This window comes from Phalacrocorax aristotelis, chromosome 7, assembly GCF_949628215.1.
Source record: "Phalacrocorax aristotelis chromosome 7, bGulAri2.1, whole genome shotgun sequence".
NCBI lineage: Eukaryota > Metazoa > Chordata > Aves > Suliformes > Phalacrocoracidae > Phalacrocorax > Phalacrocorax aristotelis.
In genome coordinates, this window is record NC_134282.1 from 45,713,282 (window position 1) to 45,733,863 (window position 20,582).

Below are 20,582 nucleotides of genomic sequence, written 5' to 3' on the forward strand. Positions count from 1 at the left end.
CTCCCTCCAGTACAGGCAGAGCCGATAACTCCCCAGATAAGGGGTCCTGCCTAGGGGGCAAAGGGAATGGTTTTTTCCTTTCTCTTCTTATATCACGTGTCCTCTGCAGTTTGACAGAGAGCATGGCCTTATCTTTTAAAACCCTGACTATTAAATGAGGAATTTTGACTGCAATTCCAAGCCCACTATGAAGCTGTCAGTTGTCAATTACGTTTTATGATAAGGTAAATATGTTGTTGCACAAGTCACAGAAAAGAACTTTGCCCCAAAATAAGCCCTCATGTTCACTAGAGACGCATTTAATCAAGAGACCCAATGAATTGGCTCTTAAGGGCTTTCCAAGTGTACCCCAGTACCTGCCTTTTCCAAGAGCTGCTGTGATTCATTAACTTTATTTGCTCCCACCCTCCCTTTGTCTAATGCACACAAAAGGCTTAACTGAAAGGTTCCCATCAAGAAAGAAAGATCAATCCATCGCTGTCCATCCTGTGACATGCAGCATTCAATAACCAACAGCAACACAAACTTTGAGAGGAAAACATCCAACACCTACAACCAGCAGACTGCCTCCCTAAATTTGCTGGGTGAGATTTGCCCCGTGCAAGGGATGAACCCACACCACCGTTACATCTATTTTAATCTTGCTATGAAGGACTTCACGCGGGCTTTAGGCCAACTGATTTTGCTGGCCTAAGATGAAGTTCTGTTTGTGTGACTTATCATGAAAATGTAGCAAAATTTTTCTATTTTGGGCATGGGACTGGCCTAGAAACAAATAATTTGAGATTATTTATAGACTACCTCCTGCTGAGTAGGCAAGGGCAAGGACATTTTATTTCCACAGTGACCTGTCTTTCAGCCGATCTTGTCCCTCAGAGCCATGTGGATTGGGCAGGTTACTGTGTCATTTGGCACAATCCTATTGTCTTAATTTCTGGCAGTGGCACTGCCTGCCTCTTCCAAGCTGACAGAGATGCAGCCAGTGCTCGTCCCTCATCCCTGTGCTGGGTGCCTTGGCCACTGCCCCAGGTGTAGCGTTAGTGTACTCATGCACTTGCAGGCTGGGTGAGCCCAGTGAAAAGCAAGCTATTTTTCTGATCCGCCCTTCAATTTTTTCATGAAGACACCACAGATCAAAATATCATAGGACCTTTTCATTCGCTCTCCACCTATCCTTCCCATTGCTTCTTCATGTAAGTCTTCTAAATAACACAAAATATGTCCCACTGACTATTAAATGGATTATCAGTGGAAAATGAGCACAATGGCTGATTAACTCTTATTTTATGAATGGAGACATTAAGAGTAATTTATAAACAAACACAGATGTGAAAAAGAGCATTGCATGAATTCATCTCTTTCCCTTGCCAAAGTAAAAAGCTAAAAATATGTTTCTCTGGACAAAACCCCAGTTTGTTCTGAGGACAGCACGGGTGATATTGATACAGTCTCAGCAGACTGAGAGTATTTCCAAATAAAAGAAATCCCCTGAAGATTTTTGCTGTTAGGCATCAATCAGCTTCTAGCTGTCTCATTTTCAGGATGGAAGTCTGGCTCCAGAGACTTTTCATTGACTTTTTGTAGGTCAGAAATTTAGCCTTTTTTTTAGTGTAGATTTTTTTCCCTTCCAACTACAGCAGAATAAAATCCTGGAAAAAATTCTGGACTACGAGCAGAAGTGTTCCTGTCTCCCAGCAGCTTCATCACAGCACTAATGTTCTGCGGCGTCAAGACAAACCCTGATCGTAGAAGACCTCCCATTCTGCTGCACAAGGGTATTGCCCTCAAGATGATCCGCCATCGGTTTTAAACTCTTAAAGGCAAGCTTGACATCCAGCTTTTAATGGAAAACACTCTGAAAACAACATGTTCCATAGATCTTCTCCAGCCCACTTGCTATGCTCCCTGGACTACAGTTGGGGATCTGCTTGCCTAGCTGCTAAGTACACAGGTTTTATTTCAAGAGTTTAGTACTCTCTCAAGAAGAGTTGGAGGGATGGGTGAAGAAAAAGAAAGATAATTAGCTCCCTGATATGTATCAAAACGAGTAGATTCCCTGAACAGCCAGTAATTAGCAATGAAATCATATTCCTAAGTTGTGCACCTTGATTTTGGGGCAGGAAACCAGCTGAAAAATCGTGGAAAGGAGGACTAGAATGGTCTTCAGGAGCTCGGTGAGGCCATACCCTGCCTTATGACAGGGTCAACTACAAATACAGTATTTGTGACTGGCATTTCTCTAAACCTGTACTTAAAAATTACTGCTAATGAAGAACCCATGAATTCCTCTAAGGAAAAAAATCTAATGTTTAAATGTGCAGCCAAGCTCATTGTGTTTCTTCTATACTTCACCTGATTTTTTTCTACAAGGCAACAGAATGGTAAAAAGAACTTGTAAAATCCCTTCTTATTGCAAATGCTTCTACAGTCCTCATCTAAACCCAGTTGGCAGATCTGCAATGACACTTAGAGGAAAGGATCTTGCAAGAAGGGAGATGAAAGGCATTTGGCATTTTTCACATTTAACACAATGTTTGTGGCAAATAGAATTTTGAGAAGGTCTTATGAAAATGTTTTCTTGAGCTCATGTATAGACAATTAGAGATCCAAAGGGTATATACAGTCTTTGGCCTTTTATTGGCAAGCTCCAATTCTGTGCTAAACTCCATTTATTGTATTATTTTGGTTTCACTCCACAGTTTGGGTAGGCTGTGCCAAATGAATACATAATGCCAATGCTGTATCATTTAACAGTATCCATTCTTCACAAATAATGACTTCTGAATAAAGGGGAGCATTTTCAAAATCAGCTACCATTTGACATGAGCACAAATGTCAGAACCCAGCCCATTCTGAACTCAGCAAATTTTGCTGAGCCATTGGGGTCATGACTCCAAAAGAGAGAGAGATTTTCTGAGGTAGCAACCGTCTCAATTGTCTTTATGCTACCACTGAAAATTACACCCCAGGTGTGTGAGTGTGTGAATAGCGCAAGTATAAAGGTCCTGAAGAGACTGATCTCCCAACCTTTGGGGCATGCAGTGCAGACCTCTACAGATGACTACAAAATCATATACATGTAATGCTATATTCTATGGTTAAGTCCTGCAAAGAAAAGAAAGAAGAAAAGGAAGGCACCCACTCACCTGCAGTCCTGCCTGGGTTTAGGGATGTACCCTGGGTAAGCACCCTCTGTGATCAGTTTGCACATCCTGCTGTCTCGGTCAGAGGGTAGCAGAGTGCTAGGTTTAACAAGCAGTCCAAGGCAGTGATCAAATGTGTTGCGCTCTTCTGGTCCGTCCTCCGTAAAGAAGCAATGGCCCAGTGCATCATAACCCACTACATCCTTCACCTGCATGTACAAAGCAAAGGTCAGTGTTCAGGTTTCATGCTTCAGCCACTGCATAATAAGCAGAAACTTTACAGCAATGGCACATAGGAACCTTAGTACCCTCTTGAACTCAACGTGTATAAGCAAAAACAAAAGCAAGATCACTCTGCTCTTAAGAACTTATAGTCTTAGCAATAACTCCAACACTTAAATTTAATCAGAATTTATCATCTCCTAGGAAATGCTCATTCCATTCTTTTGTCTGCCAGAGACTGTCTTAGCATGAGGCTGGAAAAAACACAGGATGGGGTATGAATGGAGGATGTTAGATGTTCAGATCACATCAGGGCTCATTCATCTTCATGTGGAGTTACATGAGCAGCTACATAAAAAGCATCTGAAAAATGCAGCTGAGCTGAAAAAGTATTCTTTCAGGCTATTAGAGAGGTGGCAAGTTGTTTTCCAGACAAGCTGGCTTGTTTTAGGTTTGACCTGATCCTTTTTGCCAAGTTGTTGACAGAAGCTTTACTTGACCCCAAGACAAATCAGCTGGTGTTAATAAGTGCTGTTCTGGTTTTGGTTTGAATGCTGTTAACATCAGGACACCGTTGTGTTGGACAGAACAATACCCATCACCCCACTGAAAGATCTGAGAAAACAATTTCAGGAGCAGAAACGTGAATTCAAAGCCTAAGGCTAGGACTGGCTGGGAAACAACAACCCTCAGACACACTATGCCCAACAAGTAGTTGTTAGTGGATATGTCTGGGATATGGAAAATTAATTTCAGGTCTCCACTGGCCAGGTGAAGTGCTGGCTATCTCCTTGCTCTTCACATCAGCCACCACCCATCAACCACCTTTGACTTAGGAAACCTTCCTGGTAAAGCTTAGCCTGATACCTACAAATGCATCTGATGAAACAGAAATTGCCAAGGGGCAAAAGACAGTATTAAATTGCATAGAAGACCTATTCTTTATGGTGTCATTGAAAGACCTGGGTGCTCAAGCCCCTGAATTACTTTTGTAAACAATCCTGAGACTCCCGAGTCATTTTCATGGCTCATTCTCAAGGCAAGGAGCACCAATTTCAAATAAAATCTCAGGACTAGTGTTGAAATGATTACAAATATGTTTTCACATAAGAACACTTTGCTTGCCAAATCTATTACAAGCTTACATCTGCATACACATCTATTATGTATTACCATGCTCCAGTGTAAATACTCAAATCTCTGAACGCGAGTCATCACAGTAAATTAAACACAGCTAAAATGACCTGCAAAGTGGTGCATTCCTTCGAGTTACCTCACTGAAATTTACTGCTAACTTCCCTGATCTAATTAGATGATAGCTTTTGCAAGGTCGAGGCTCTTTTATTTAGGCGTAAAATGCACGCACTAGACTGAACTGTTCTTCCTTGGAAGAATGAGCTGTTCCGGCCTTGTAATTGTAAAGGTTTACAGGATAGAAGAACATTTCAGGACAGTGAGCTATCTTCAGAAGTTTCAAAAATGTAGAGAAAGTCTTTTTACCACAGAGATGGCAGAATTGCACAGAAACTGCCAATTAAACCTATTAGCTTTTTCTCACACAACAGTAATATTGGAAAGACACGTAAGTAATGGTGCTGCAACATTTAGATGACGGAAAGAGATAGAGAAATGTTAGCCACTTGTATGACCATATATCTTTCCAGGCAGCACAGCACAGCACTAGGACTGGGTCATGAAAATCTATACTGACCAGGCCGTAGCTGTGGCAAAACCCACCTCTGTGCATGGGGAGTAACATCGCAAGGGAACACACCCCCAGTACAGTGAGAGAAGTGAAGCAGGGAGAGGAGTGCGCACTGGCAGAGTGGCTCAGAGCCAGCCAACACCCATTGTTCTCCTAGCTAATCTCTGAAAGCCCACGGAACAACACAGAGTTATCAGCCAGGGACCTGGTCCCTAATGTATTTGCCACCCTCCATTTGATTAATTACTTTCCCCATATCTCATCTCTTGGTCATCTCTGATTTAGGTTCCTGTGCAGGTTTTCATGTGCAAGGGCAGTACTGAAATGCTTGGATAGCAAATATGATGCTTGTTCCAAAATCACTTCCAATGGATTTAATTTTTTATTTGATTAAAACCTTTCTAATAGTCTATAATCTTACTTTAACCATGAGTAATTTATGGCCAGATAATGCCCTTCATGGTAAAACGACTGCTGTGTAGTACAGCTGGATTACCAAAAGCAGATGCCAGTAAAGCAGTTAGATAGCACAGCCTCTTATTCCATGAAGTACAGCTCTCCCTTGGATTCTGCCAGACTGTTTATTGACCTCCATTTAATTTACCTCCCCAATGGCTGTTTCTATTTTAGCTTGCACACTAGGATCCAGTGGAAAGAGTGGGAACTGGAGCACAGTTTCACCCCTGGGATTGCAGTGGCATAACGAGGTGGTTTTATGGCCAATACATTAAAGAAAACATCAGGTAATTATTGCATTTTCAAACAATTATTATGGTGAGAAAAGAATTTATACAGATTTGTTTCCAGAAGGACCCTCTGTGCCTCCTAGTGAATATGAACTTGTAGACAAGTGCAAAATAGCCCATCAATGGAAGTGAGCCACAGTTGAGATAGTGACAGCGCACTGTACAGACCCATAGGAAAACATTTCTTTCATCAGGAATAACTGGACACTTTTTCTCCTAGTATTTTCCATATGAGTATCTCTGAAGTGACATGAGAAAAGCGATAGCAAAGCAAGCAGGGAAGTCTGTGTGTAAATTACCATCTTGTTTTAATGACAATTAAAAAGAACTGATGCCCCTCTCCCACTTGTTAAAGCATTTGCACAGATACTCTTTGAAATCAATGGCCTGATGTTAAGGACATAACTAAATGCTGTGCTGTGCTGAGGTTTAATAGCCCAGCTAGATGTTTTGCCTGTCTGTTTCCAAAGTGTGGTTGGTACACATCATCAAGGCAAATTGTCCCTCAGCAAAGTATGCTTTGGATATACCTGATCTCAGAGGGCATGAATGTTAGCTGAGGAAAGACAGAGCACATCGCTGTTTGCACAAGTGGTGTTCATGCATGCAGAAACAGGTAGTACTGCATAAGTAAGAAGATAATAGGCAACGAGGAAGTGTATAGAATAATCATTGTACTCATCAGAGATCCATGTGTGTGTTTGTGAATACATCTGGAAAAGAAGGAAGAGGAAAGGAAGGAAAATAGAGTCGGAAAGCAGATGAGGAGATTGTGGTGGGATCACCTGATGAATCAAGGCATGGAGCTGCTTGACTACAGATGTCTATCACAGAGCAATGAAACAACATTTAAGTGATGCAACATTTGGAGCATGTCTTCTATGATGCAACTGAACAAACTTTGTCAGATTGCTTTATTCTCTGGGGCTTTCTTTTCAGCTGTCAGCAATAGTTACACAGTTAAAATAAAAAAAAGGTTAATATTATCAGTAGAGTTTAGTATTTACACATTTTGATAAACTATAGTTAACAGAGACTGAATTCTTGACTAAAGTTTCAGATTATACATTTTAAATTCTAAGATTTCTCGAGTGCCTTGTCATGGAGACAAAGCACATTCATTTAGGGAATTGTGGCTGTTGAGTAACAGTAAGAGAATCAAACTACTTTCATCAGCTACATCAGCCTGTCTAAATTTCATTATGCAATCTTGGCTAGAAAACCCTGAGCGCGTGGATCCCTATGCCATTGATCCTCCATGGAACAGCTGTCACCTGGAGAAAGCACAAGAGACAGAACTATTTCCAAATGTTCTATATGTACCTATATGTCTGACCGATAAGAAAAATACCAGGCTCTGGATATTTGGTTTGGCAAGTATTAATCAATAGGGAATGAAGATTTCACATTAGGGCTAGAAGCAGGGCTTCAGCTGACCTGCAGCACATCAACAACTGTGCTACCTCTGTGCAGCCAGAGAATGTGTTTATGGCGCCATTGGTAACAGCCCATGATGGTGTGACACATGAATCCCACAACGCTGCACTGAAGGAGTGGCCAGGCATTGGAACAGGCTGCCCAGAGAGGTGGTGGAGTCCCCATCCCTGGAGGAGTTCAAGAAACGTGTAGATTTGGCACTTGGGGACACGGTTTAGGAGGCCTTGGGGTGTTGGGTTGACGGTTGGACTTGATGATCCTAGAGGTCTTTTCCAACCTTAACGATTCTATGATTCTATGATTCCACTCTGCACATTAATTGTATAATGAGCCTCTGTACTGACGACTTCGAATTGGGAAGGTGCCATATAACCCTGAATGCCTTATATAATTTATGTAGTAGAATGTCCTTTTTTCTTCAGAAGCTGTGTTCACTTAGTAGGTTTTTAGGATCATGTTATAAACTTAGAAGGATAAAGGTCAAAACCAAAACCCCAGATTCATAAATAGCAGATAAAAGCTGCTCTGCTTTTGGAGCTACAATTTTAATGCCCTCTCTTCAATTTCTGTGCATTTTAATTACGCCTGTGACTTTCCCTTCTGTCATTGCCACTTTTAGGGGTTGTAGCCTGTAGTCCTTTCCAAAACGAAGACTGTAAGATGAAGCCTTCCCTGTGCTTGAGTCAGTAAAGGAGGAAGTATTAATCAGCAACTAAAGGGCAAAAATCATGTCTTAGCTAGGTGTTGAAAGCAAATGCTATTCCCCAATAAGTCTGGGAAAGGAAAGGAAAAGTATTAAGGTAAATGGATTCTACTATGAGATGGTACGGTAACTTTAGGACAGTGGTATGGATATGAACTCCTAATGCACAGTGACCGTCTAGGTTACAACTGTCAATGATATGTCTTCTCTGTCATAGTAGGACTCTCGACTGTATAAATGCTCCTCTTGGGGCTCTGATAGACTTTTTTCCTTTCGGAATACACTGCCATCTCACTGAATGGGTGAGAGTCCTTTGCCTACAGAAATCTTGTAATTTCAAGACTTTATATTTGAGCTGATACTCGGGGAAAAGTTGTCTAATCGAACCTGATTTTAACTTCACACCTTTAGCAGCTCTGCTTTTGGGACAGATTTCTGCACATTTCCTGAATATGGGTAAAAAGAAGTGAGGAAAGCCTTTTGGGGTTATGTGCCAGTCTCCAGGACGCTCAGCAAGGTAGTGTTTCCCCTCTGCATCCTTACCCCAAAGAAGGCAGCACCCCTACATCTGGGGAGAATCTGAATGTGTTCTTACCATCTCTGGTGTGCTGCAACTTGTCTGGTAAGCATAAGTCATTTTATAGATTTATCCTAAAGGATTTCTCGTTTTGGAGGGCAAGTCTGACAAATCAGAGCTTTGAGTGCTTAATGTGTGAATGGCATTGCAAACCCAAACCTCTATTACAGGGAAGATGAAGAACACTTAAACCTTCTGATTATCCTCTTTAAATAGCAGGCTCTCTGTCTACAGATAGATCCAACTACTCATTAGAGAAGGGCTGGCCTGCAGACATCGCTGCACACAGACAAAAGCTCTGCCCACTCTGAGTCATGCACACCCTACAGTGCCACATTGGCTGCCTCCTTTTTAATTCAGGTTGAAATACCCCGGGAATATATATCCATGGTGGGAAGAGTCAGACACTAGCTCTAACAATAAAACACATCGTCCTGCAATAATTAAACTGTATTCATGCTACGAGAAAAATTTTTTGACTGGTGCCTTCATGTCTACGGTAGACATTGGTGCTTCTTACCAGTAAACCATTGGATCCATGGACTGTGACGCAGCGGGAGAAGGTATGGTGGATGGAGACATCCTTCACGTATGTTGGAGGGTTGTAGCCTCCTTTCTCATCCACATCTCCAGCCATATGGAAATGAATTGGGTAATGTCCCATTGTCTGCTGGCCCATGTATTTCAGTTCTAGACCTTCAATATGGGTAGCCTTAAAATCAAGACCAATCTGGAGACAACAGAACATCAGTCAAGAAACATAAAAGACTGTTAAAGGTAACCAGGAAAGGGAATACAGGAATAGGAAGGGTTGCACTGCATCTGCTAGAAAGATTTACTGTGTGGAAGGGAGTGTATGACTGCAGAGTGAGGGAAAGAGGGTCATGGCGGCTAAGAGGACCATGGTTGCTCTTTGATCCCACCACTGCTGCCGCGGCTACATTTATCTTCATTCTGGAAGGAAAACAATTTGCATTTAGTGTTTTCCATGAGTTTCAGTCAGCTGGGCTCAAATTGAACTCCCCAGGCTGAGTACCACCAGAATCTGGGGAAAACTGGGACTAGGACATGGAGACTGTATCTTGGGTGGGTTGAGCACCAGCTTGGCTGGCTAAGCAATGTCTTCAGGGGCATGAGGTGCACTTCAAAACCAAAGGACAGGCAGAAGCACTGGGATGGATCTGCTGTACTGTGGGGAAAGGCTGTTTGCTTAGTAGCTGACATGAGGGATTTTTTCCCTTCCTGTGTCCTGACTTCCTTGGTATGTGAAGGTATGACTGGGAGGAGGAAAGTGCAAGGAGAGGGATACCTTGATGTGTCCCCCAAAGGTGTCAAAATCAAAGAAGGAGCATAACTTGCTGCTGTACTCATAGCACCGCCCCTCCATCTCGCCCATCACCACGACATTGCGGCTCAGCAGCCCCACTTCGGCCCGCATGTCAACACCATCAACGACTTCGCCAATATGGAGGTATGTTGCTTTCCCTAAAGGAACAAGATCCAGTTTCAGGGTTACTCTGCCAACACTGCTGGCTTCCCCTTGTGCTTCCTGTGGTGGGGTTGGTGTGATAATGAAAGGAGTAATTGAGTCAGCAAAAACTGTTGGCCGACTCCTTAAAGGAGGGAAGGCTGGAGCACAGGTGTCACCCAAGGTCTTGCTGAGATATTTGCAACAGAGGAAGTGGAATTTTTTGGTCTTAAGTTGCTTGATTTATCTGGGGAGTTAAACCAACAGTCTGTTAGACAAAACACATTTCCTACCTTGAAAAGGGACTGCAATCATTCAAAATCTTTTTACTTCAGATTACAATCAGCCATGTAGGAACATCCAATACAAAGAAAACTGATGATGTAGCTACCGAAGAGTCTAAATCCCCACGGTTAGCACAGCATTTCCTATAGCGAGACGCTGGGAGCTGCTTAGATCCCACAGCACTACTCATGGGCAAGCATCAGTCTGATCCTGCTAATGCCATGGCTGTTAATCTAAGCAAGGAGAGGACTGGGCAGAAAGTCTTGCTGAAATTGTGGCTTGGAACAATTGCAACCCCTCATCCAGCTTGTGGGCTGCAAAACCTCCCGCTGCCTGCCCTTCCAAACCTCTCAATTTTAGATCTGCCTGCATGTCTCCAACTTGCTTTCAATGCTTCCCTATGCCCTGGTGTACTCAGAGTTGAAAGGATTGTCCATTTACCCCATGCCACATCTCCCTTTCCCAAGCCGCGTTGCTCATAACCTCCTCCACACACGCACCTGGCTCCATGGAGAGGTTAAAAGCACAGAAAGCTTTCCCTGGCTGGACCAGAAAGGGGTGAAGTCCAGGCAGTCTAGAAAACAAAATAATCTCTTTGCTGTAATTTCATTCAAACATATTCATACTCCCTCCTTCTTTCCACAGCTTTCTGCAGAGAATGCAGATGGGAAAAGGTTCATCTTACTGACTACATTCTGCATTATTCCAGTAAAAATAAGTAATAAACTCTTTAAGTAAACACTGAACTTTTAAGGAATGCTATACTTGCATGTATTTAATTTCAATGGAATGATTCAAAGCAGTAATTAGAAACAAATGGCGAGCCTAAAGCCTGGCTATTGCTGTGAAGCACTTCATGCTTAAGCAGAGGTGCCAAGTCGAGGGGAGGATTTTGAACATTGAAACAGTCTTGTTTTTAACCAAAACATGATGCTTTGACTTTATAACAAAGATAAGAAAGCACCATTCACTCCCTTTTTCTCCTGGAGCTGGAAGCAGTGTAGTTTGATCGTTATATTGGGATTTGGGAAGAGTGAGTGCTCTGCCTTGCCCTGAGACAGCTGTGTTGTGGGATAGGGTTCGCACCGCTATGTGTGCCCTCTGGTTTGGCACCTCCATCTTCAAAATAGTGTGAGCATGTGAAAAAACACTAGCTGTTAACTAGAGGAGTGGCAATGGCAGGACGGGTGAATGCTTTTACCTGGGGCTGTGGTGAGGAGACAAGGCTCCTCCGCGCTCTGTGCTCAGGCTCAGAAACAAGGGGCTACAAGGGGCTACAAGGGGCTGAGGGTTTGCACCTCACCCATGTTTGCAGTTGCCTCCCTAGAAAAGTGCTGGGCTTCCCCATGTTGTTGCCCTGAAGCCCATGAGCCTCACCAGGTGTGTGGCCAAAACCAGACCCAGCCTGACCAAAAAGCTGCTTTGCTTCCCTTATTCACATATATTAAAAAGCCACTGCAGTGAGTGTCCTCCACACAAGGGTACTCTGTGCTGGGCCCTTGAGTGCATCTGCTAAGCAACACAGCTTCTCGTTATGGAACTGTTTTTAGGCTGTTATTTTTCAGTTTCCCCCAGAGGTGACCCTTCCTTGATTTACTGAAATGCAGGAAGAAGTTCAGATAATCATAAGAACATCCTGTTTCAAGCCACATCTCCAGGATTTGTGGCAGTGAAATTAGATAGGCAGTTTTGTTATTCATGTGCTGAGCTCTAGAATAATAAATGTCATGCTTGCATGTATTTAATTTAATTTAACACCAGTCCAGACATGCAAAATAGTGTAAGCACTGACAGGAATGTTAAATACGGACTAACCAGTTTCTAAATATAACTTCTTGGGTGCATGTTTTCAACTTCATGCTTTTGCTGACTTGACTTGTTTGGAGATAAAAGGGGAGATAGAAAGCAACTCTCTTCCAATGTAAGAGTGGATTTGGAATAATACCTCCTTTAACAGAGTTTTGAAAAACAAGCCTCTCCTTGAGGCAGCCAGAAATTCAAGCTCTCCATGGCAATGGGGCCGTGCTCCTGAAATGGCTTGTGGAAGACAGACCCTGGCATGGGAGCCCTCAGGTGCTGTAAATGCCTGCTGGAAACCAGCACCAGGCATTTCCCATGGGGCCGGGAGCACCACAAAGTGCATTTATAGATGCGTGGCACTTCCAGGGAGCTGCTGGGGCATGTTTAGTGATGGCATGAAAAAAAAAAAAAACAAAAGAGGCTGTTCCATGATGAGTTCAGGGAGTTCACATGGGCACGGGAGTGTCTTACTCTGCGGAGCTGCAAATTTGAAGTTAGGCTGCGGCTCACAGCAAGAACACGGAGCCTTCCCAGGGAGCAGCCACAATATCTGAGACCCTGAGCACTGACCATGAACAAACCCAAGTCAGGGGTTTGCAAACAAGCACTGAAGTGGTTTGATACTAAGAAAGGTAACACTGTGCTTTGAATGTGGGATGAATGTGTCTGCTGCTTCAACACTAAAGCCGATGCCTGTGATTGCCCAATCGCTAACAAACCCAGTGGTCACTGCTTCACCCTCTCCCCTCCTTTGGGCTCAGTCTTGCTGCATCCCTCATGGACCGATGTTGCCTTGCAAGCAAGCCAGGCTTGTGTCATGTTATAATCTAAACCAAACAAAGCCTTGCAGTGACACAGATTATGTCTTGTCACAACAGACCTGTGTGATGGACTAGGAAAAACACCCTGGGTTTGCTGCTCTGTTTGTCATACCGGTGCCTCCAGTTACTCCAAAATGTAAATTCACAGGGAACAACAACTTGTATGTGTGGGCTTGCCTGGTAGAAGTCTTGATTCAGCAAAATATGAACACATTTCCATGCTTATTACTCAAGACAGTGACTATTAATGTCACCAGTTGTTGCTAAGGACAAGGTAATTATTAAAAGAAAGTATGCATTAAGATAAACATAGATGATCAAGGGCATGCTTATGTCAACATAGCAATTCAAAGCAGAGTCTTTCCAAGCTCCAGGAAAACCTGCCATACTTGAACCTAGCCATAAAACCTGAGTCTCAGGCCTTATCAAACCTTAGAAGGGTGGAATTCTAAAACTATTTCAGCTGCTACAGATGTGGAAGAGTGCTCAGCTCTGGCAAGTTACACAGATGTCTCTGAAAACCCTCCCAGGTACACTCATGCATTCCTGAAAATGCCTTGGCTCTAAATGACTCAAACTTCTAAATCTCCCTTTCAGAAGTGAAACAGGCACTTGAAGGTCTGGGTTTGGTGAAGATAAAGTGGGAGCTAAGATGCTCCTGGATTTCTTTTTTTTTCTCCAAAGGGTCTTTTGTTCTCCTTTGGCTCTCTAAGACTAAGACCTTCTCACTAACAGTCTTTTAATGTTTCCTAAACAAGAGTTTCTAAAGGAAATGCTAAACACAAACTTGTCTGTTCAACCCACATAGTTCAGTGAAGGTGAATCCTTAAGGCCCCCTTTAAAAATCAGTACTCATTGTAGGTCCCAACCCAGACTTCTGTCAGATTTAGCATTTTCGTCAAACATTTGTCATCACTGGTGGTAATGCCCCTATTGCTTATGTTTAGTAACCAACAAATGTTCACACAGGCATCCTGTCAAATCCTCATTATTCTGAATTATCTTGATGTGGCTTGCTATTGCATCCGTAGGCCTGGTTTGAGTGAGCTGACCAGCTTCCTGAGTCACGCAGTACAACCTGCTGTCTTAACAAATAAATATTACTCTGAGTTATAACTTTTACATGGAGAACTAAGTTTCCAGTAAAAAGACATACAGCAGAAAGGATGAAACTTTATAAGTAGTTCAGAGCTAACTAAGCCTTCTTGTGACAGTTTCCTGCTGGGTAATTCATCCTCTTATAGCCCTTCATCCCTTTTCTCCTTCATGGTCCTGTCCTGCATGGTGTCCCGCAAAGGTCAGAAATACACCCTCCACTGTAGGAGTGTGAAGAGACTTGAGTTCATGTTTAAGTGTAGACTTAAATGCTATGTTGGATTGAAGCCTTTGTAGCTGGTTTCAAGGCTGAAATTAGTGGATCTTACTGCTGCAGATAGATGCAACGGGAGGATTGATGTGGTCTGATGGCAGTGCATCTGCTTGTGCTGGCTTTAACTGAGCACTGGGGTCTCTGCAAGGTCTATCTGTATTTTATCCCAATGGCAGTGTCACACTCTTTCCTAAGACCACTCCCATCCCACCTCATGCCCTCTTTATGCAGCAGCTACCAGGCGATCTACTGACATACTTCTGTAAATGCCAGGTTTCCCTCTCTGACCTTCCAGGTTTTTCCTCTCCTTATCCTGACATCTAAGTTCTTGCAGCTGGAATGGGAAGATTAAGCAGGTCTGGTGGACAAACAAATCAAATCCACACTTAAATCAGGCCCAAACTCAACCCTTCTAGACTGTTATTTAAACTTGAGTATGTTTCTTTCAATGCTGCTTCAAGGCAATGCCCAAAGGTAGAAGAGCGAGCGCTGAAAGACTTAGAAAGGGCCATTTAACGACATTTCCTGCCCAGCCCTCAAGCACCAGGTTTGCCTTAAAAGAAGAGTTTCTGGCAAGTTCCAGACAAAATGATGCCGACCTTCTAAACAGAATCCCCTAAATCACTAAAAGTAGCTGAATTTTGATAGTGGAGTAACTTCTCTCACCCTTACAGCACAAGATGAATGTTGACACAGGCTGTGAGTTGTTAGACAACTATGTATTTACATTTTTAATTTAAAGTTCTCTGCATGAACAAGATTACAGTAAACTCCATCTCCCTCTAGTATTCACAACCCAATAAGCAGGATTTAAGCTATGTGTGCTTGTAATCATAGATGCACCAGTATGTGGACTAAGGAGTAATTATGCCAGGCACAAAGAGTTTTTTCATGCTTTATCAAGAGCATATAAGAGCATAAAAGAGCGTTTCATCATTTTTGTTCCATGATGAAACTTATCAGCATTAGTAGTAACTTCATACAGAGCAACCAAGATGCAGATAAGACTTGTTTCCCAGGGAAACTAGGCAAAATACTTGATCTTTCCTACTATCCAGTTCTATCATAAAACCACAACCCTTCCTTCCTTCCTTCCTTCCTCCTCCCTCCCTCTGCCCTGGACTGTTGTCCCTCCCCAAACCTTGTGAAGTTGGAAGATCAAACAGTTTTACTCTGTTCCCACAGAGAAAATAATCTAGGCACAAAAATGACAAGTGAAAAAAAGTTTAACAAAGGAGGTAAGTGAAGAAAAAAGTCCCATTTAAGTGAGCAACCTTTCCTGCAGGACGCAGGACCTGCAGAGCCGAGTCCTCTCATGGGAGGATTGCTTACTCATGGAACTGCGGTCTTGACGTTAGTGTAATTGCTCCAATAAAGGAGTGCAAAAGATCAGTAGCTGGGTGCCCTCCCTCACTTACTACACTGAGATTTGGAGAAGTCCACAGTTAGACATCGAAATCCTACTGAAACCTGATGGCAATGAGTATTAATGCGCTCAAGCTGTTCAAGCTAATCAATCCATTTCTAGCAAGTACAGCAAGTGTGAGTTTTCAGCAGGAAATATCAAATATAAATAGGACATGAGCTAACTAATGAGTTTGACTTATTTGGCACAATACACTAAACCATGTCTATTAAAATATTATTAAACGATGAGATCATCAATTATAATTAAACCTTGGTATGCCACGTGGCTGCCACACCAAATTGTCTGTCCACAAAGCAGAGGTTTTCTGCCTTTTTTTAAACAAAGAGACTCTTAAGTAGTTCAGACATGACATTTCCGTTTTGTTTAAAAAAAAAAAAAAAGAAAGGAAAAAAAAAAGATTAAAAGGGAAATAAACCATCACGGGTAGGAATGGTTTTATCATTTGTCTTTCAAAGGGCAGACTTTTGGATTTCTCAGCTAGTAGACTAAAGCTCTTTGGAGAATTAGGCCATTCCACTTACCACAAATGACATCCCTCCAAGATCCTGTATGTAGATGTATCTGTGTGGGAGTCCTTTCTCAGAAGAGCAAAGCAATCTTGAATATCTCACATAGGGAAAGGCAGGCAGATGTTTATGACAAATGTCTTCTGTATGCAGTTGAGAACCTAACGCAGCTGTGCAAGCACAGTCTGTGCAGGCGCTGCTCACCTGTGCTAAGGCTAGAGGCCAGCCCACTGCTTGCCACAATGTTTGAGCCGCTGGGACAAGTAAAGCCCTATCTAGCAGTGGGGTGGAAGTCTCACAGGTAATTAACTGAATCCCAACAAGTTTCATCAAAGTCAGCACTTGATTATGGGTGATTTCTACATGCATACCTGTGCACACACAGGTTTCAGTGTGAGCCCAGAACTCAGCGCAGTGGCATTCAGCCCCTCCAGCGATGAGCACGTATCAAACCCCTCCACCATGGTACTGCTGCCTGCCTGGCAGGGCAGGGAGAGCTGTGCAGGCTGCAGGCAGCTGCAGGCATCATGGAGGGGAGGAGGCAGGGAGAGCACCCACCCCCGGCTCATTAGTGCTCCTTATTCTGGCTGACTGCATGTCATGGCACAGCAGAACGGATGAAGTTACACCGTGGCCAGGCATAGAGCAGTTCAGGCACCTCCTGGCTCCTGAAGACAGGGGAGATCTCGGCCTTGCCCAGGTTTTATTTCATCTAGACTGAACTTAAAATTAGGCAGATTATTTTATTTTCTAGTGTGAATGTGCTTTTGTTAAAAGGAAGTTGGATGTGATTTTTACTACTGGACCAGATTTTGCCTTGATTTATATAATCAGTGAAATCCCATTGACGTCAATGGAGTTGCCTGGATATAAGTAAGGGCAGACTTTGGCCCTGACATTCATGTCATTTGTGGTAATAACAGGAATGTCCTAATTCTCCTAAAGAGTAACCAGAGACCAAGAGCACAATTACTTTAACAAGTGTTTCCGCTGCTTCTTTACTTGAAATTTACATGAAGTTTTCTGTTGTTTTTAACCCTTTGTTCATTTCCTTAAACTAACTTAGTTGCCATTGCTGCAGAAGACAAATGTAATTACATTAATTTCACAGATCTATTAGATTATGGGAAGCCTAAGAGAAATACTCCTATGTCATCTTTATTTTTATTGATGATCTTCCAAGATCATCTTCATGATATGAAGGTGATGATATCATACTAGTCTGGTACAGTTTTTCCAATAGCTCAAAAGTTGCTCAAGAAAAATATAGAACTTGAACATATGTCTTCTTTAAAGTATAGTCATTTTAAGTCATAAGATTATGGTACATTCAAACTGTGAATAACATTTTTCTTGGCTTGATGAACATCTCTCTCTCGGGCCATCCAACAATGAATGGCTATAGCTCTGTGGGGAGGCTGTTGCCAAAGGAAGTATATTTGTACCTTCCAGAAGATGTTGCATCAGAGATAATGGTGAAGTAGTTCATTTCACAGAACTGAGAAAAATCCCTGGTGCATTGGATGTTCCAAGTGCCCTCATGGTTACTCAGAAAGATCTTACTGTAAATACAGACAAAACCTCTGCCTAGAGCAATTGACACTGTAAGCAAAAGATAACGTAATGTGTGTGATTTGCCACCAGGCAGCTGCTGCCTTTGAAATACAGCCTCAGCTGTTACATACTTTTCTATTGTAAAATAACTTTTACTTTTGTAAAGTAGAGCAATTAAAAGTTCTTGATCCATTTACAGAAGAGGCAGTTCATGTGGTATTTCCATGCTCTGTTCATCAGTGTGCCAAAATCTAGTTCTAGAAGGAAAAGACCACTTTACAAACTCAGGTGGAGATGCAAAGCACCTGCCCTGGATTTCACTTTTATGCTCATATCAGCAATAGTGCATGCTTCATCATGGTTATGCTGCTTAATTGGACTTAGTATCTGAAGGCCACTTTGCCACTTTACAATCATTAGTCTGCAATGTCTTTTCCTCAAAAGCAATTTGTTCTGGATTTGAGCTAGTGACCCTCAAGAGTAAAAATGCTGTGGCTCTGAAAATCTTCCTGCTCCTCCTGCTCAGACGAACTCAGGCAGCACTCTACCAACTCCATCTCCCCCAGTGCTGTGACTCAGGACAACTCGCTTGCCACGTGACGCCAGAAATGTTTTTGGTTAATACATCATCTCTAAGCAATGCCGTCTAGAGACATAGTAAAAGAGAAACAGTAGCTTCAGTAGTACAAAACAGTATTTCTAAAATGTAAGATTACAGTTCTTTTTGAACACAACTTTCTTAGGAAGCTAACCAGCTGCACATTACTTCATAACCTTCGTAGCCTCTCATGGTCTGCTCCTGCCCTAGCTCACTCTTCAGATCATCTGTGCTTATTTCCTGCTTTCTAGGAAGTGATACATTTTCAAATACAGTTATGTAAAATTGAGCATTTCAAATATATGACCTGTATTTGTTTCTCTTAAATAAATACATCCATTCAATAGTGTGCTTGTGGACATAAAAAAAATGGAGGCAGCTATGAAAAGGGAGGGCAGAAAAGAACTAGGCCTAAGTTAGATAGCTTTCAAACACGAAAGGTGTATGTTTCCCAAAAGCATCTAAAAACTAGCCACCAAATTCAGGTATCTTTCAAATCTTTGCATTTCTTAATTAAATTATCTCAGTGCAAATGACAGAACTTGTGTACTGCAACACCAGTACAACAAGATGAAGCACCTTACCTGCTACCTTGACCTGGGTGGGTCTGCAGGCTCTGCATGGCAGTACTTGGAACTCCTCTGCCTGGTACATGGAGTAGTCAGTGCTTGCAACCACCAGCCTGTCTCCGGGTTTCCATGAGCTCACATCATCCACCAGATTCAGGACTGTGCTGTTCACATTGGTGTCAATGGTTACCGTAAGCTTTGGTTTCACTGAAAAGCCAAAATGGCAGGGTGGAGAATTCAGTTAATCTTATCAGAAAATGCTTGCTCTTTTTTTGTTGTTTTGGTTTGTTTTTTTTTTTTTCCTGGATCACCACCAAAAATGATGATTTCCTAATGCAACAAAAAATAGTTAACTCTTCCAAATATGGTTTTTACTGGCTTTGGTTTGGAAAGCAAGCAAACAAGAAAGTGTTTTCCTTTAGCTGCAGGCAGGTGGATTTTCCACTAACCCCAGGGCTAAATTTAAATGTTGCTCTTAGTGGTTCATTTTCACCACACCCACTTAGCAGCAGCACTTGTGGGTGCTGGGCACTGTTATTTACAACAGCCAAGTGGTCTTCAACGCAATGACTGCTTTTTCCAGCAAAACAACCATCTTCCACCCTCCTTTTCCCGCCAGCTGAACGCCAAGGAATCCTAATGACCTGTCTAATGACCAGGTTAGGGACAGCAGTGTTGGAATTAATAACTACAAAACAAAGTATTACTTTCAAAACCTGTTGTCTTTGCACACTTTGATTGAATAATCCTACCTCATCCCAAAATGCTTTAGCAAAAGTCAAGATATTTACAGGAAGGAACTTGCCAAGTATTTGCCATAGCCTTGCTGGGTTTTTGAGACACCACCCTTTTGCCTCTGTTAGCACTCAGGAATTTTTCCTGAGATAAATCTTCAGCCGTTTTATCTGTGTTCATGTCAAAAGCCCAGTAGAAGTTTTAGCTTGGGAAATTACTCAAGTTGTCCTTACACCAAACAAGAGCCAGTCATGAGAAGACAAGTATTTCTGCTTTTCCCTGGTCTGGCTTTCAAAGATGGGGCACATACCAGATCTGCCACACAGGAACCGTACTCTGTAGTTCTGGCAGCCCTCGCCCGTCTGGTCCTTGCCATGGCACAGAAACCTGTAATCGTGGCCACTCTTGTAGAAAACCTCAGTTGTTAAATTAGCTCCGTCAAGCGTCATTGCCTGGAATGAGAATAGAAATATAAAAAAGGTGATACCTTGAGGTGAAGCAATTTCACCAAAACATTGAGGCTTTTGCTTTGTTTTGGCTGATGCACAACAGCTGTATAACAAAACGGGGTGACTGTTACATGTACTATCCAGCAGGCGCTCTAACTGGTGCTCAGACCCAGCTCTTTTATCCACAAGCTGCATAGATGATTGCTAGGTGCATGCCTTTCTCCTGTATCTATGTTAAGACCATGTGCTTTTTCGGGAGCAGTATTCTGAGCTTCACTAACATCTGCCTTGGTGCCCTAGATTTTCTCTTGCCATTGGTATGAGGGCAGATGAAAACACTGAGCACAGATGTTTGCACCCAAATGAACTAATGGTTTCAAGCCTCTTCACTGCACTCATTTCATTGCTTGTGGCTAGACTATGTCTGAAGCTTGCAGAAGAAAGAGGTGGGGATCTTATTTCTTCT

General features: G+C 42.5%; 1 protein-coding gene across 2 annotated transcripts in view; it reads right to left on the reverse strand.

The window, feature by feature from the left end:
* The window catches only part of CEMIP (cell migration inducing hyaluronidase 1), a 112,388-nt gene that overhangs the window by 20,760 nt on the left and 71,046 nt on the right, over positions 1-20,582 (reverse strand). For both annotated transcript variants that reach the window (XM_075100529.1, XM_075100527.1), the window contains exons 10-14: positions 19,978-20,119; positions 18,948-19,139; positions 9,843-10,018; positions 9,054-9,263; positions 3,147-3,352 (exon numbers count right to left, since the gene is read on the reverse strand). In XM_075100529.1, the coding sequence (XP_074956630.1) occupies positions 3,147-3,352; positions 9,054-9,263; positions 9,843-10,018; positions 18,948-19,139; positions 19,978-20,119 (926 nt within the window). The remainder of the gene's footprint in view (positions 1-3,146; positions 3,353-9,053; positions 9,264-9,842; positions 10,019-18,947; positions 19,140-19,977; positions 20,120-20,582) is intronic.